At 41.2% G+C, this 13,234-nt stretch overlaps 3 protein-coding genes across 6 annotated transcripts in view; 2 read left to right on the top strand and 1 right to left on the bottom strand.

Annotated features, from left to right (window-relative positions):
- Positions 1-13,234, bottom strand: part of LOC110833157 (vascular endothelial growth factor receptor 1) — a 59,751-nt gene that overhangs the window by 24,741 nt on the left and 21,776 nt on the right. Inside the window, exon 1 of one of the 3 annotated variants that reach the window (XM_087347621.1) lies at positions 8,661-8,679. The exons of the other annotated variants lie outside the window; for them this stretch is intronic. Coding sequence (XP_087203747.1) covers positions 8,661-8,664 — 4 coding nt within the window. The 5' untranslated portion in view covers positions 8,665-8,679. Of the gene's footprint in view, positions 1-8,660; positions 8,680-13,234 lie in introns of those variants that run through there. 3 annotated transcript variants of the gene reach the window in all.
- On the top strand, positions 2,658-8,552 carry LOC110833167 (astakine). 2 transcript variants are annotated; one of them, XM_087347880.1, is made up of 3 exons: positions 2,658-2,796; positions 6,158-6,298; positions 6,724-8,552. In XM_087347880.1, the coding sequence occupies exons 1-3, from the start codon at positions 2,778-2,780 to the stop codon at positions 6,954-6,956; spliced, it is 393 nt and encodes a 130-aa protein (XP_087204006.1). In that variant the 5' UTR covers positions 2,658-2,777; the 3' UTR covers positions 6,957-8,552. The 2 variants fall into 2 exon arrangements, with proteins under 2 accessions (XP_087204006.1, XP_087204007.1); XM_087347881.1 differs by having other exon boundaries at positions 2,709-2,800.
- Positions 11,053-11,502, top strand: LOC110833092 (invertebrate-type lysozyme 2). Its single transcript, XM_022070726.1, has one exon. The coding sequence runs from the start codon at positions 11,053-11,055 to the stop codon at positions 11,500-11,502; it is 450 nt and encodes a 149-aa protein (XP_021926418.1).

The raw sequence follows: 13,234 nt of genomic DNA, 5'->3' as shown, positions 1-13,234 counted from the left end.
GAGCCGTCAGCAGCTGATTGCGGTCTAACTACGTAGTTCCTGGCAGGGGCTACCGCAGTGGCCAGAGCGGTTTCTGGACCTCAACCGACCAACAACCAACTTCCTGTGGCTAAAACACCGGGAGCAAAGCGGAGAATCATGGACTGAACACCTTCCAGCCAGCGGCGGGATTAATAATGTATGGAGCGTCACCTCTCCGCCCACTATACGCCTTCATAGTGTGACATGGCTCCCCCCCCCTTGACCTTTCCTTCCTGTCTTAGTGCGATGTATTTTCAGGCTCGCAGATATTTTGCGCATGAAATCTGTGACCCTTGGCTAACTGGCAGTTCACACTGTTGTTGCTTACTGGGCCCTTTGTCGGTATCTCATGACCCATTCTCAGGTTGCAGAAGACAGATATGGAGGGTGTCCGTAGACAGCCGACAAAGGGTGGTCCTTCATTTTGGGGAGATGGTGGTAGGTAGAAAGCTCTTTATTGTAAAATTCACAAATGATTTACGGGCTCCTGTGAAGGGCCTGTGGGTTCAAATGAACTCAGAGTTTTCGATAAATTATTTTTCAAAATAAATACCACAATGAGGTTAATAATACGTGGAACGTCAACTTCCCTATGCGTCTGCATGGCAGAATTTTTTTACTGGGGGGAGCGGGGGCATTGCCTATACGTGTTATTTTTACTATTCAATTTTGAACATCAGTGCAAAATTGTTGCTTGCATTCTCCTTCACTGATATTTGGCATTATCAAAACTTCTTGTATATGAGGAACATGAGATTCCACCATGTTTGGGATACCACGTTATACAGGTGGTTCCCTCTGGCAGCCATCACATCACATTAACTATCATATTTTATCGGGATCAAAATGTAAATCCCAGTTCTTCAGTAAAAATAGGGACTCCTGCTCATATCCAGACACAAAACGTGTAAACCACAACAAATACTGACGTGTTAGTATTATTTTAAGATCCGTTTAATTAAAGCAAAACAATGGGAACACGGCGGGTCCACACTGCATTACTATCTCTTAATGGCAGATCATACTACGTACTCAAACGCCGCTGTGCAGACGATTGGGCATTTAACGTTTTACAATAACGACCGGTTTCGTATGAAAAATATCCTGATGCTTAAAAGAACTGACACGGCGCCAGTGTGAAGTTTAGGGCCACGTAAGATTTGAGGTTCACACGGTGGTGAAGATGATGATGTTCTGGATCATAACGCCTTGTAGGCACAAAAATAGATGAAGTTTCGGAGAAACATTCCGTCAACTGAACTCTGAAGATGGAGACAGTATGTTTCTCTGAAATGTCATCTGCCTACGAGTGTAGAAGGCGTCATAATAAAAGTACAATAACTTGGAGCTTATGTCTGACAACTTCCGTGCATTACGTACGTGTTGTTCAGGTAACTGCTTGTATAAAAATATGTCACAAAACGAATATGGTTTATGGGATGCAGAGCGTCGTCTTGTGTGGTAGATGTTAACTGAAATTACTGACGAACGTATTTCCTCCATCATCAGAGTGAGTCACTAAGCTTTTGCATTCCAAGACTATGATTATATCTAGGCGTTGTTCCCAGTATTTCCTGTCTAAAATCTGGAGAGAAAAATTTTATGTTTGGAAAAAATATTAAATTGTTTTAAAATCTAACTCTGACTTGAAACTTCCATAGCGAAAACCAGCAACTGCATAACTCTGGTCCTAAACGCCTTGACAGAACGACAACTTCTCCAACCCCTTAGCAGCGCGGGTCAGTCTGCATATCAAGGCTTTATTATCGGCACGATTAAAACTCTGTATTGCATCAGAAAGAAAAGTTAAAACAATAAACAAGCAGTTGTGGCGATGTGTGAACACAAACTGCTGAAACAGCTAGTAGTAAAGAAGTGACCATCGCAACTTACATTCCACTTTGGTTGATTCGAGTGACCTGAAGGAACCATGAAGCACTTTTGCATCAAAACGGCTAACTCTTGAGTGTACCCACAGCCACTCATTAATTCGCGTTTAAATATATATTATCATTGCACAACAGAGGGAACTGTGATCTTGTTCCAATTCCTGGTGATACAGACACGCAGTGTCCTACATAAGCAAACTGTGATTACGTAAGTCAAACGAAGTTTTATAAACGTGAATTTTTGCCTGTTTTAGTAGAACTTAGCAAAACAGAAAATTTTTAAGAGTCACGTTCGATGTTCCGTTGATCGCTCCTGTTATTAAAAATTTAAAGCCTCCTGGCAGCCGTACATACCAGCAGCTTTAGCATTCATCGCCTCTATGTTTTGTAATTGCGGGTCTTGTACCATTCTGTGTAAACAGAGGTTATTTTACACCCACGTTACAAAAACTGTGTAGCCCATTGAGGTTTTTACGGCAGTGAAACTATTGATTCAACACAAGCTGTACCTTTCATTGAAAAGGAAGTTTCCACTCCCAATTCACATGTTCCCATGATCGCCATGTTGTTACTGATCTCATAAAACGGAGAGTACAAATGTGAACTCAGCTTTCTTTTCATTCTGTCTTCCTTGATCTCTCTCTTTTGAAAAATAAGCCCGTCAAATTTCGTTTCTACAGCACCCTTTCTTCCTGACCAGAACGTCGCATTTATGACATCATGGCAAGTCCGGCATCGTGGTACCATCATTCAAAGAGTGGTGACGTCACGCGTTGACCCTGAACCCTCATTCCACGCTTAAGGAAGAAGCGCAAATGATTGAGATCTGTTTATAAGCCGAGCTCGGATGAGAAGCTACGCTCACTGATGGCTGTCAACTCAAGAGGTAGGTGCGTGTAATAGTGGACTAGGTTGTGCTTCATGCAATCTTCAGGGTGTGAGGAGGGGACGTTCGGTTAAGATGTGTCAAAGTTCATCACCTTCTTCTGTAGAAATTAGGAGCTTTTTATCAAAATTTTCGAAATTTTCTTCACGATATAAACACAAAGTGAATGTCAATTCGATTCGATAAAGTCGTTATTAGTCAATTTAAACACTTTAAAGAAACATTCTTTGGCTGTTTTGCAACGACAAAGTATGCTTCTTCCATAAATGAATCCAGTAGGGATAATTTCGATAATAAATTAGCATGAATTAAAATGTAAATAAAATTTGTTCACGTTGATTAACATGGATCTTTTATGTCCGAACAAAACAAGTAAAGGGCTTGTTTGACCTGGTCGTTTGGCAAATTAGTGTTGTGAAATTTGTCTCCCAACATTTTGTAAGAGATCACAAATCGAGGTTCACAGAACATTGTGCTGAAGAAAAATGAACATTGGGAATCAATAAGGATGAGATGCAGAGAGGCATGCAGTGGATTGGATTCGTCTGGCTCAGGACAGGGACCGGTGTCCGATTGTTCTGCACATGGTAACTAACCGACCATGAAGGTCCGTTCGATTTCATCTCGCGTCTATAATCTCTCCTGATACAATAAGAAATTTCACGTACTTCCACGAGAATATGAATTTTGAGAATTCTCCATTTCGTATCATTTGCTGAAAACGACTTTTCAAGTCAGCTGACACCCGAAAAATTATTTTACTTAATGGAAATGAGAAATACTAGGAACGCTTTCCATGCATCCTGTTGATAAATTGCATAACACTGACAGTGAGTCCACACACCAACTTAAAAATGAGTCACTCTTCTCGTAGCAGTCCTTGAAATGTGCTAGGACTGGGTCCAACCTGATTAATAAAAACAAGGCGATTCCCGTCTAGTAACTTTTTCTGTGGGCGGGCATTTTGTTACGTTACACGCAACACGTGTTCGCTCTGATCGGGTGCGAACCAGCATTCATATCAACCTTCTGGAGCAGATTTTGATACCTGGATTTTGTGGGCAAATTTCTGTCTGTTACAACAATGACCTTGGATACCACTGTTGCATTTCTCTCTTAGTTCCCCTGCTGACGTCATCGCCCGTGAAGATGAGTAAAGAACAGCTTTGGAAGCGAAGCGTACTCCAAAGAGTGCACTTTTCAAATCTTGATCGTTTTAGACCTCTGATTGAGAGGGCTCGTGCGAGTTCTGCATTTTTCTTTGCCGTTAAGCCCATATTTTTCGATTTCACATACTGATACAGATTTCGTGAGCAATAAGACTTGTGATTTTCATTAATGAGGCCCCTGGTTCGAATCTCAGCTATAGAACAGATTCTCGTTACCGGTTTCTTACAATAAGAATTTCCCGTTCTCCGCTGTTCATAATCACCTTCCAGTAACATTTAAAACAGTTTATAAAGCGTCGTTAAATAATCTACTTTTTAATCCATTGACAGCAACTGCTTCGGTATTCCACAATGTTCTTGAATAAACGCTCTGTTAGAACCTACTCCCATGTTACATTCTGACACATGATAGGCCGCGTCCTGTAATAATCGAGTTTTATGCAGTCGGTGGGAATCGTTCGGAATCTTCTGTCAGCTGCAGTTATTAGCACTGAACTACGTCAGTGCCCACAAATCTCGCTCTGCTTCTCAGCTGTTAATGTTAATAAATGTCGGATAAACTCACAAAGACCTTGAGCATGCAGCTAAGTATCGAGTAACTCACATGCCATCACGACTCGGGAATTCCCTCCAAGTTAGATATTCCTTTTCTCTGGGCCATCATCTTCATGGATCCTGATTCACGTCACGTTTTAAGCGCGTTTCAAAAAAAAAATAATATTCCGACAAGAATCTATTAATTTCGTCATATCCATTGTCAGTCCCGAGGTAACAGTATGTAACTACAGGATCGATTTGTATTAAACCTGGTATGATAGACATAAACTACATACTTTAATATAGGGATTTGTTATCCGCATTTCAATATTCATCTCGCGTTCATGTCATTTGACGTTCACAAAACATCCTTCCTTGCCCAGTGCTCGTTCAAAGGGACCCAACTGAGTAGGAAACTTGTTATCACATTTTTGTGCCTCATAGGAAAAGAGGTCTAGTTTCCGAGACGCTGTGTTTGTAAAACGCGAACACAATAAATATGTCGATTTCTGTCTTCTGGGTTGTTGCGCTGTGTAGTCTGGTCGATGTTAACCAACGTATCTGAGGTCATACTGCCTCCGTCATCAGGGCCCGTCATCACGGCGCAACAACCCAGAAGACAGAAATCGACATACTCACCGCTGTGAAAACTTATCGCCCTGATGACGGAGGCAGTATGACCTCCGAAACGTTGGTAAACATCGACCAGACTACACAGCGCAACAACCCAGAAGACAGAAATCTTCATACTCATCTCCCTGATGATGGAGGCAGTATGACCTCTGATACGTTGGTTAACATCGACCAGACTACACAGCGCAACAACCCAGAAGACAGAAATCTTCATACTCATCGCCCTGATGACGGAGGCAGTATGACCTCTGAAACGTTGGTAAACATCGACCAGACTACACAGCGCAACAACCCAGAAGACAGAAATCTTCATACTCATCGCCCTGATGATGGAGGCAGTATGACCTCTGAAACATTGGCAAACATCTACAGCGTAACAACCCAGAAGACAGAAATCTTCATACTCATCGCCCTGATGATGGAGGCAGTATGACCTCTGAAACATTGGCAAACATCTACAGCGTAACAACCCAGAAGACAGAAATCTTCATACTCACCGCTGTGACAACCTCAAATCTTACACAATAAATATGTCCATAATAATAGTGCATTGTAACACACCATCGGGAGAGACTCTCACCAGCGATAGTGATACACAGCTTATCATATTGAGGTCATAATGTCAGAAGGGCGTATTAACATATTTGCATAATAGGACGCATTTGGTCTAACAGCATAAAAATAGTGGGACTTATGTCATGCCAAAAGCGCGTGATGTTGATGCTGTCACACAAAGCGATACAGACAATTGCATTTGCGCAAAGGAACGCTAATAATGCACATTTTGTCAAACCAAATGAACGTACGAATTTAATTGTCTGTAATAAGTAATTTTTGATACGCTCTTCTGGCATGATGCTCTCGATATGGTCTTTATTATCCAGTTTCCCCTTACTCACAGCTGCGAGACACGTGATTAAGCCAGCCCAACTTTCAAAACACTCCCGAGGTTTTTAACTTCGAATTTTTTGTCATATGGTGCAAATTACGCTGAGGCCTAACAGATATTGTTTACTGTGCAGGTAAAATGTGTAACCTTAAGTTGGTAGCAGTACTTTTGCTGGCCGTTGCTTCAGTCGATCTGCGCCATATTGAAAGACGTCCCTCCTTCATCGGATGTGTGGATTCCAGTGAGTGCAGCAAAGAACAGTGCTGTGTTCTAGGTACGTACAGGAACATCAATCCCTTACAAACCGCGGGAACTGCGTCTTTAAGATTTTGACACTGTCCCGACATTTGCCTGGAAGGACTGAGGAAATCCACGACAACCGCGAATCAGGACAGCTAGTCTCCGGGCCCAGTTTCGAACCCAGAAGTCATAACCACGTAATTCAACTGTTCCAGTTTGGTATTTTCTGAAGCCAAAGGAAACACGCCAGACAATTGTTATCAAATTCGGTAAAAAAATTGCTACATAAGATTTTTGGAAAGGCACTGCCTTTGATGTAGTGAGGTTCCTCCAACAACTCTGCAGAATTTTTCTTCTTTTTTACCCAGAAGACCATCAGCAAGTTTCGCCCCTGTGTTATTCTGTCAACCGACTGATTCTGACTCATGTTCTGACAGTTGGTGCAATTTCCACCCGCAGGTGGGGGCCGGTACAGCAGCCCTCAGTGCACAAATTTGGGTGAAGTCGGCGACTCCTGTCGTCCATACGGAACCGTCCCATTCAACACCACGGTGGATTACCCGAACGGCTACAGTGCGACGCTCACCAACGTTCATTTTATCATGTGCGACTGTGCAACAGATTTGGTGTGTGACCGTGACTCTTCCACATGCCAGCTTCCTCAAATCCTCACACGAAATTCCGTCCTGTAACCATCTGCACCCAACTGACCTTGCTCTGCGATTATTTCTATGCAGATAAGCCAAAGCCTTGACAAAACACCTTGAATATCGTTAGCTCGTATGGCTAGTTCATTAACCGAAACATATTAAAACAAAATATATAGGCTTCATTCGCTATCTAGGGCAGGGGTTTTAATCCGCGGCCCGCATACATTTTTTTAAATATATCAGACTATTTTAAGAGAAATAGGTCTCGTTAATATTGTCATTACGTTTCAATAATTGTCACTGTGAACAAATCCCGAGTTCGATTATAAACGTCAAAGAACTAGAACGAGTCTCACTGGAGAAAACTCGGGATTTATAAAAATCTTAACAGAAATTAAACCGGATATGGAAAGGTTGTTGAAGAAAAATCAGCTGTCTCAGTAATGAGTGATTTTGTTAAGAAAATTTAGTATGTTCGTACGCGAACCTGTTTTGCGACAGTGGACCTAATTTAGTAGCATTTTAATAAACTAGCGCGGGGTTTCAATAATGTTCCTTGTTTATAACCTAGGAACCTGTGTCCAGAAGGAAGGGTTAATCTGGCCTCAGGTGCGAATATTTGCAATTATTATCAGTCTACAGCGTGTCGGCTGTAGGCCATCGAGGCAGCCTTCAGCATAAGGGATTAGTCCCTACCCCACAACGGTTTCAAGCAACCGTTTGTAATCTTATCATCGTAAGTTGGAAGATTTGCTTCGACGTGAATAACCGTAGACTAGATACATAACTGTACCACTTATGTACTATAGAGGTGTACCTTCTGCACTAACCGACGCTCTAGAAAGGTCTTTAGGTTTGTTAGTTTCACTACAGATCCAAGAAATGGTTCCTCCGAAATTTGGCAGATAATCGACTAGTAAAAAACAACAGCAACAATTCTCTACCGGCACACACTTCCTGTCACAACAACAACACAGACTGCATGAATTTTGCCATGATGATTTGAATTGTTGAAATTCATAAAAATTTTAAATTTTGCCAGAAAGAGAAACATGCCCTATACGTAACGTTCAAGCATCTTACTACGTTATTTCATTTCGTGCAGTTAAGTTATTACTATGAAGCTAACTGTCGCTCATCTAGTCTAGAAATTCCTCTCTTATTACCTACACAAATAAGGTCATTCTGTTTACAAGAGTTCGCCTTCGTATCACCTCTCAATTATAATATTATCCTATCCTCCCATCTACTCCTAGGTCTCCCTTCCTGGGTTCCTGACGACAACTTTTAATGAACTTCTTGTCTCACCCGTACGTGATATATATTCAGTTAATCACATCCGCCTTCATTCCATTCTCCTTATAATGTAGCTAAAATTGAATATTTCACATTACAAAGTTGTACATTATGTATTTTTTTCCAATCAACCTATTCTAATCTCATTGCAACACTTCGGTTTATGTTAAAACTTGGAACCAAAACACAGAGTCTATGATTCCAACCCGTATATGACGTCTCGATGTTTTGTACATTGGATCTCAATGCTAATCGCCACAATAAATAAACCAAGTAGTACTTTTAAGACGAAGCTCATGTATCAGACGTCAGTAACAGAATAAACTATGTTTACATATGTAATCTGTTTTTCCTATTTATTTAAGTAACTGGCAAACAGCGTATGAATTCTGAAGCCACTTTTTTTCCAAACCTTTACGAATACAAAGCAGGGAGTCTTCACATACTCACTCATCGTCAGCGTTATCAATGGAAGTTTGCCAAACAAATAATATTTAGAATAGAATACTTCAACACAAACTGCATAACGTAAACAAGAAAGAAACTTAACCCACTCCATACTGCAAGTGGATGGCAAATGTTGCACAATCATCACTGCTATGACGTTACAGGGAACATTATTTGTCCTCAGAGCCCTCTGCTGAAGAAATCTTCTGCAACATTCGTATTTAAGATACTTTACGTCAGAGGCCTGGAAATAACGAACGATTTCTTATCATTCCATAACAAAATATGATTTACCACCAGATCCACTCATTTACAGGTCCTCCTATAACATTAACGTCAGTAGAACGTTTCCGTCCTGACGTCCATTACCAACTGAAATCAAAATGTCGGACATATCGCAGCCTGTCCATTGAACGTCACGTTCTAGTGGTTAGCACTCTTCCTCGTATTCGGGATTCCTGGATTCAAACATCCCGGGAAACGACTATCCTGACTGGAGTTTTTCACCAGCCCCTTCAAGCTAATTTTGAGATAAACCTGAATTTGTAGGATTTGAGGTTTTCACGGCGGTGAGTATGAAGATGGCCGTCTTCTGGGTTGTTGCCCCGTGTAGTCTGGTAGAAGTTTACCGACGTTTTAGTGGTCCTTGCTGCCTCCATCATCAGGGCGAGCAAGGACCCCTGAAACATCGGTATCCAGCCACATCAGAACCCTGATGATGGGGACAGAGTTGGTTCCCGAAACGTCGGTTTACTACGGTAACCAGTTGACGTGGTTGATTGCCATAGAAGATTTTATTGATTGTATTCGCCGCGAAAGTCTCAAATCCTATATTTTCAATAGTATTTATAATTTTTTATATATAAATTGTGCACAGAACATCTTTCATATAACATACACCGCATACACACAAGAATTTATTCAGGCCACGAGAACTGGTCAATTAGAGTCAAGGGATGGGGAGGTGAGATAGAGCCAAGCCAACAACAGAGCCATTTTCACGGCATCAGAAAAGAAAGTTGGATCAGGAGTCAAAAATTAAAATAAAACGCTGCCCTGCTTGTATCTTGCAATATAATGTTAGTACATGCCTGCAGAACGAGCTACAGGTGTGTGATGGCTCACAAGCAGTACGATTGTGCAGGTTACATTACTGACAAGCAGATAAAAAGTTCCAGTTTATTTAGCTAATCCTTCAACGTGTGGAAAATAACAGAGAAACGTGTCTCTCCCTGTAACACATCCCACCAAATGTTTTCTGGTGGTAAATCAGAAATGTTTTGGTTAAAACTGACAATCATTTCCTTTCGCTTACTCATTGTCTCATTAAATTCACTTATTCTATAAAATACCTAAGATGTGTCAGTTTAAGTTGATAACAGTGATGAATCTCGTATATTTAAACAGTCTAGTAATTCTGATACAAACTTAACCTTCTGATTGAACATATTTTGTACAATTACACCTATAAAATACAAAATAATAAATTACGTATATGCCATTGAAAACGTGTTTCAGCACACACCCAAGTCGTGAATTGTAGGATTTGTTTTTCTTTTTATCGATGTTCGTTGCTTTAGAAGGAGAACGGTATATAACGATGTATAAGTTCGATTTATTTTCCGCCTAGTACTGCTACGATGCCCTAATAACCTTCAACCTTCGTTTTATTATTAATAAAACCAATGGCATAATTATATATAAAAAGCAATAACATACTTCGAAGTATATTAGCATAATTTCCGACATATTCTTTATGGCCTTCGATTTTCGTTTGCTTCTGACGCAAATCTTGTAACCGGTAGTTCAAAACGCGTTTCTTATACGTACCACTAAACATGTGGATAAATTAATTAAATCCTGTATAGGATATATCTTTAAAATAAGACGAATTCCTTTACGTCAGCAACAATACCATTTATTCACTTTTTTGTTGCTATTTCCAAGAATATTAGCTCTTAAATTGCTATTACGAACTGAATCTGATTAATGAATTATTAATATAAATTACTGGAACTGGCGTATTGTTAAAGAAATCTAATCTGGGAGCTGGTAGAACGTCTTGTAATGCGAACTACTTGTTGATACATGCTATTTCCTTAAAGTGTTATCCACTCATGATAAAACCCAAGTTTAAATAAAATCTAAATGCTTTATTGCATTGGTGACAGAGAGATATATGTCCTTGTCGCTCTCGGACGTTGTGTTATTTCCTCGAAATGTGACGTAGTGTGGGTTTGCCACTCACTTCCAGACTTATGATTACCTCAACATTAAAAAATGAAGGTGAGGGGAGGGGCAGGTTGTTTATATAAAACTTGTGTACCCAGTCACATTCAAAATTTTCTTCCATCACTCCGAGTGTGAATTTCAGATAAACTCAAACCAGGCCACAATGGCAAGACACATTTTAGTCGCAGCACTGATCTACAGCCTTCTGTGCCGTGTTGAATCCCAACTGGACCCAGTCAGTGAGGAATGTCTGCAGTGCATCTGCGAAGCTTCCACAAGTTGCGATTTCGGTGTAGGGTGTGGCACTGAAACGTGTGGACCTTACGGGATAACTTGGGGGTACTGGAACGACGGCTTGAGGCCGGTGTTGAACCAGGACAGTCCCGAGGCTGACGGAGCTTACGCGCGCTGCGCCAATGACCAGCAGTGCGCGGCAAGAGTTGTGCAGAACTACATGTCGAGGTATGGACATGACTGCAATGGAGACGCAGAAACTACCTGCTATGATTTTGCAGCCATACATCGTTCTGGGAGCAACAATTGTGGAGCACAGTTAGACAGTGGTTACTTTAATAGGTTAATCAATTGCATGGCCCTGTACGGGATGTATTAGCCACGACATTTCAAAAGAAACATGCTGTTGTTCGATGCGTTTCGTTCGGTAAACGAAAATACTTCACAAAAATTTAAAGGTGTTCATCAGATACGCACAAAGTCACACAGTGCGCATTAAAAGTTCTGTGTTAGTGGTTCAGCTTTCAACAGTGCGTTATAAGAAATGATCGCTGGAGTATTTCCGTGGTGCGTCTTACCGAGGTTGAGTCAATCTTCAGCAATTGATGTTTTAACCCGTACGTGTTATCGCCATGAACCTCGATCTGTACCTCAACGTCGTGCGTGCGATATCTCGCTAAATTTAGCATTTGTTTATTCACATTCACTGGGGACTTACGCCTCCCAAACAGAAAACAAGTGACACTGGTAACATGAATAGAGATGTGAATGTTATGAAGAGAAAGCATAGTGCATAATCCATTAACAGAGCAGGCGCACTGGCCTACACACTGCGTATACGAAATTATATTTATATGTAATATTTCAGTACATTAAATACAGAGTTCAGTTATGTTTATGTAGTGTAATTTATTGTATTTAACCCTGCAAAGAACAAAACTCGCGTATAACGTTCAAAAACTCGGTTCTTACCTACAACTAAACACACCACATCCTTTCAATGATATTTAGGGAAATGCAGTATTTCTTCCTGGAAACCAAATGAAACCCTCACGACTCTGAACGGCAATGAGTAACATGAGCACAAAATCATGTAGAATACATAGTTTCAGCTGATCTGCAAGCCTAAATGGTTTCTGAAACGAACAGGGTAGATTAAAACAAATTAGAAAAGTTAATAAAACTGAATATAAAACAAAGACAATGATTCACCGGCAATTATTTGTTCGCTGTAGACTGAGTTTTTTTAAGATCTCCTGTTCTAGCCTTTGTTTCAGAAAATCAGTAGGCTTACATGAAGGATTTGAGGTTTTCACAGCGGTGAGTATGAAGATTTCCGTCTTCTGGGTTGTTGCGCTGTGTAGTCTGGTCGATGTTTACCAACGTTTCAGAGGTCATACTGCCTCCATCATCAGGGCGATGAGTATGAAGGTTTCTGTCTTCCCGGTTGTTGCGCTGTGTAGTCTGGTCGATGTTTACCAACGTTTCAGAGGTCATACTGCCTCCATCATCAGGGCGATGAGTATGAAGGTTTCTGTCTTCCCGGTTGTTGCGCTGTGTAGTCTGGTCGATGTTTACCAACGTTTCAGAGGTCATACTGCCTCCGTCATCAGAGTATGAAGATTTCCGTCTTCTGGGTTGTTGCGCTGTGTAGTCTGGTCGATGTTAACCAACGTTTCAGAGGTCATACTGCCTCCATCATCAGGGCGATGAGTAAGAAGATTTCTGTCTTCTGGGTTGTTGCGCTGTGTAGTCTGGTCGATGTTAACCAACGTTTCAGTGGTCATACTGCCTCCGTCATCAGGGCGATGAGTATGAAGATTTCTGTCTTCTGGGTTGTTGCGCTGTGTAGTCTGGTCGATGTTTACCAACGTTTCAGAGGTCATACTGCCTCCGTCATCAGGGCGATAAAGATTTCTGTCTTCTGGGTTGTTGCGCTGTGTAGTCTGGTCGATGTTTACCAACGTTTCAGAGGTCATACTGCCTCCGTCATCAGGGCGATGATGAGGCTTACATGACTTTCTTTTTAGACATATGCATGTATGAACACCGTGTGTGTGGATGTGTGGCAGATTCCCTTTCGACGTCGTCTCTGGCACAACGAAAAGTTA

The sequence above is a fragment of the Zootermopsis nevadensis genome, unplaced genomic scaffold, assembly GCF_977971745.1.
Source record: "Zootermopsis nevadensis isolate Lab colony 2312 unplaced genomic scaffold, Znev_1.0 Znev_ptg000001l, whole genome shotgun sequence".
NCBI classification, from domain to species: domain Eukaryota; kingdom Metazoa; phylum Arthropoda; class Insecta; order Blattodea; family Termopsidae; genus Zootermopsis; species Zootermopsis nevadensis.
The sequence above is the reverse complement of the archived record's forward strand: the minus strand, read 5'-3'. Positions and strand labels throughout refer to the sequence as shown.

What these genes read in the sequence shown, in the direction of transcription:
- LOC110833092 (XM_022070726.1), top strand. Translation starts at nt 11,053, where the DNA reads ATGGCAAGACACATTTTAGTCGCAGCACTGATCTACAGCCTTCTGTGC.
- LOC110833167 (XM_087347880.1), top strand. An exon ending in AGAACAGTGCTGTGTTCTAG is followed by an intron (nt 6,299 to 6,723) that starts GTACGTACAGGA and finishes TTCCACCCGCAG; the next exon opens with GTGGGGGCCGGTACAGCAGC.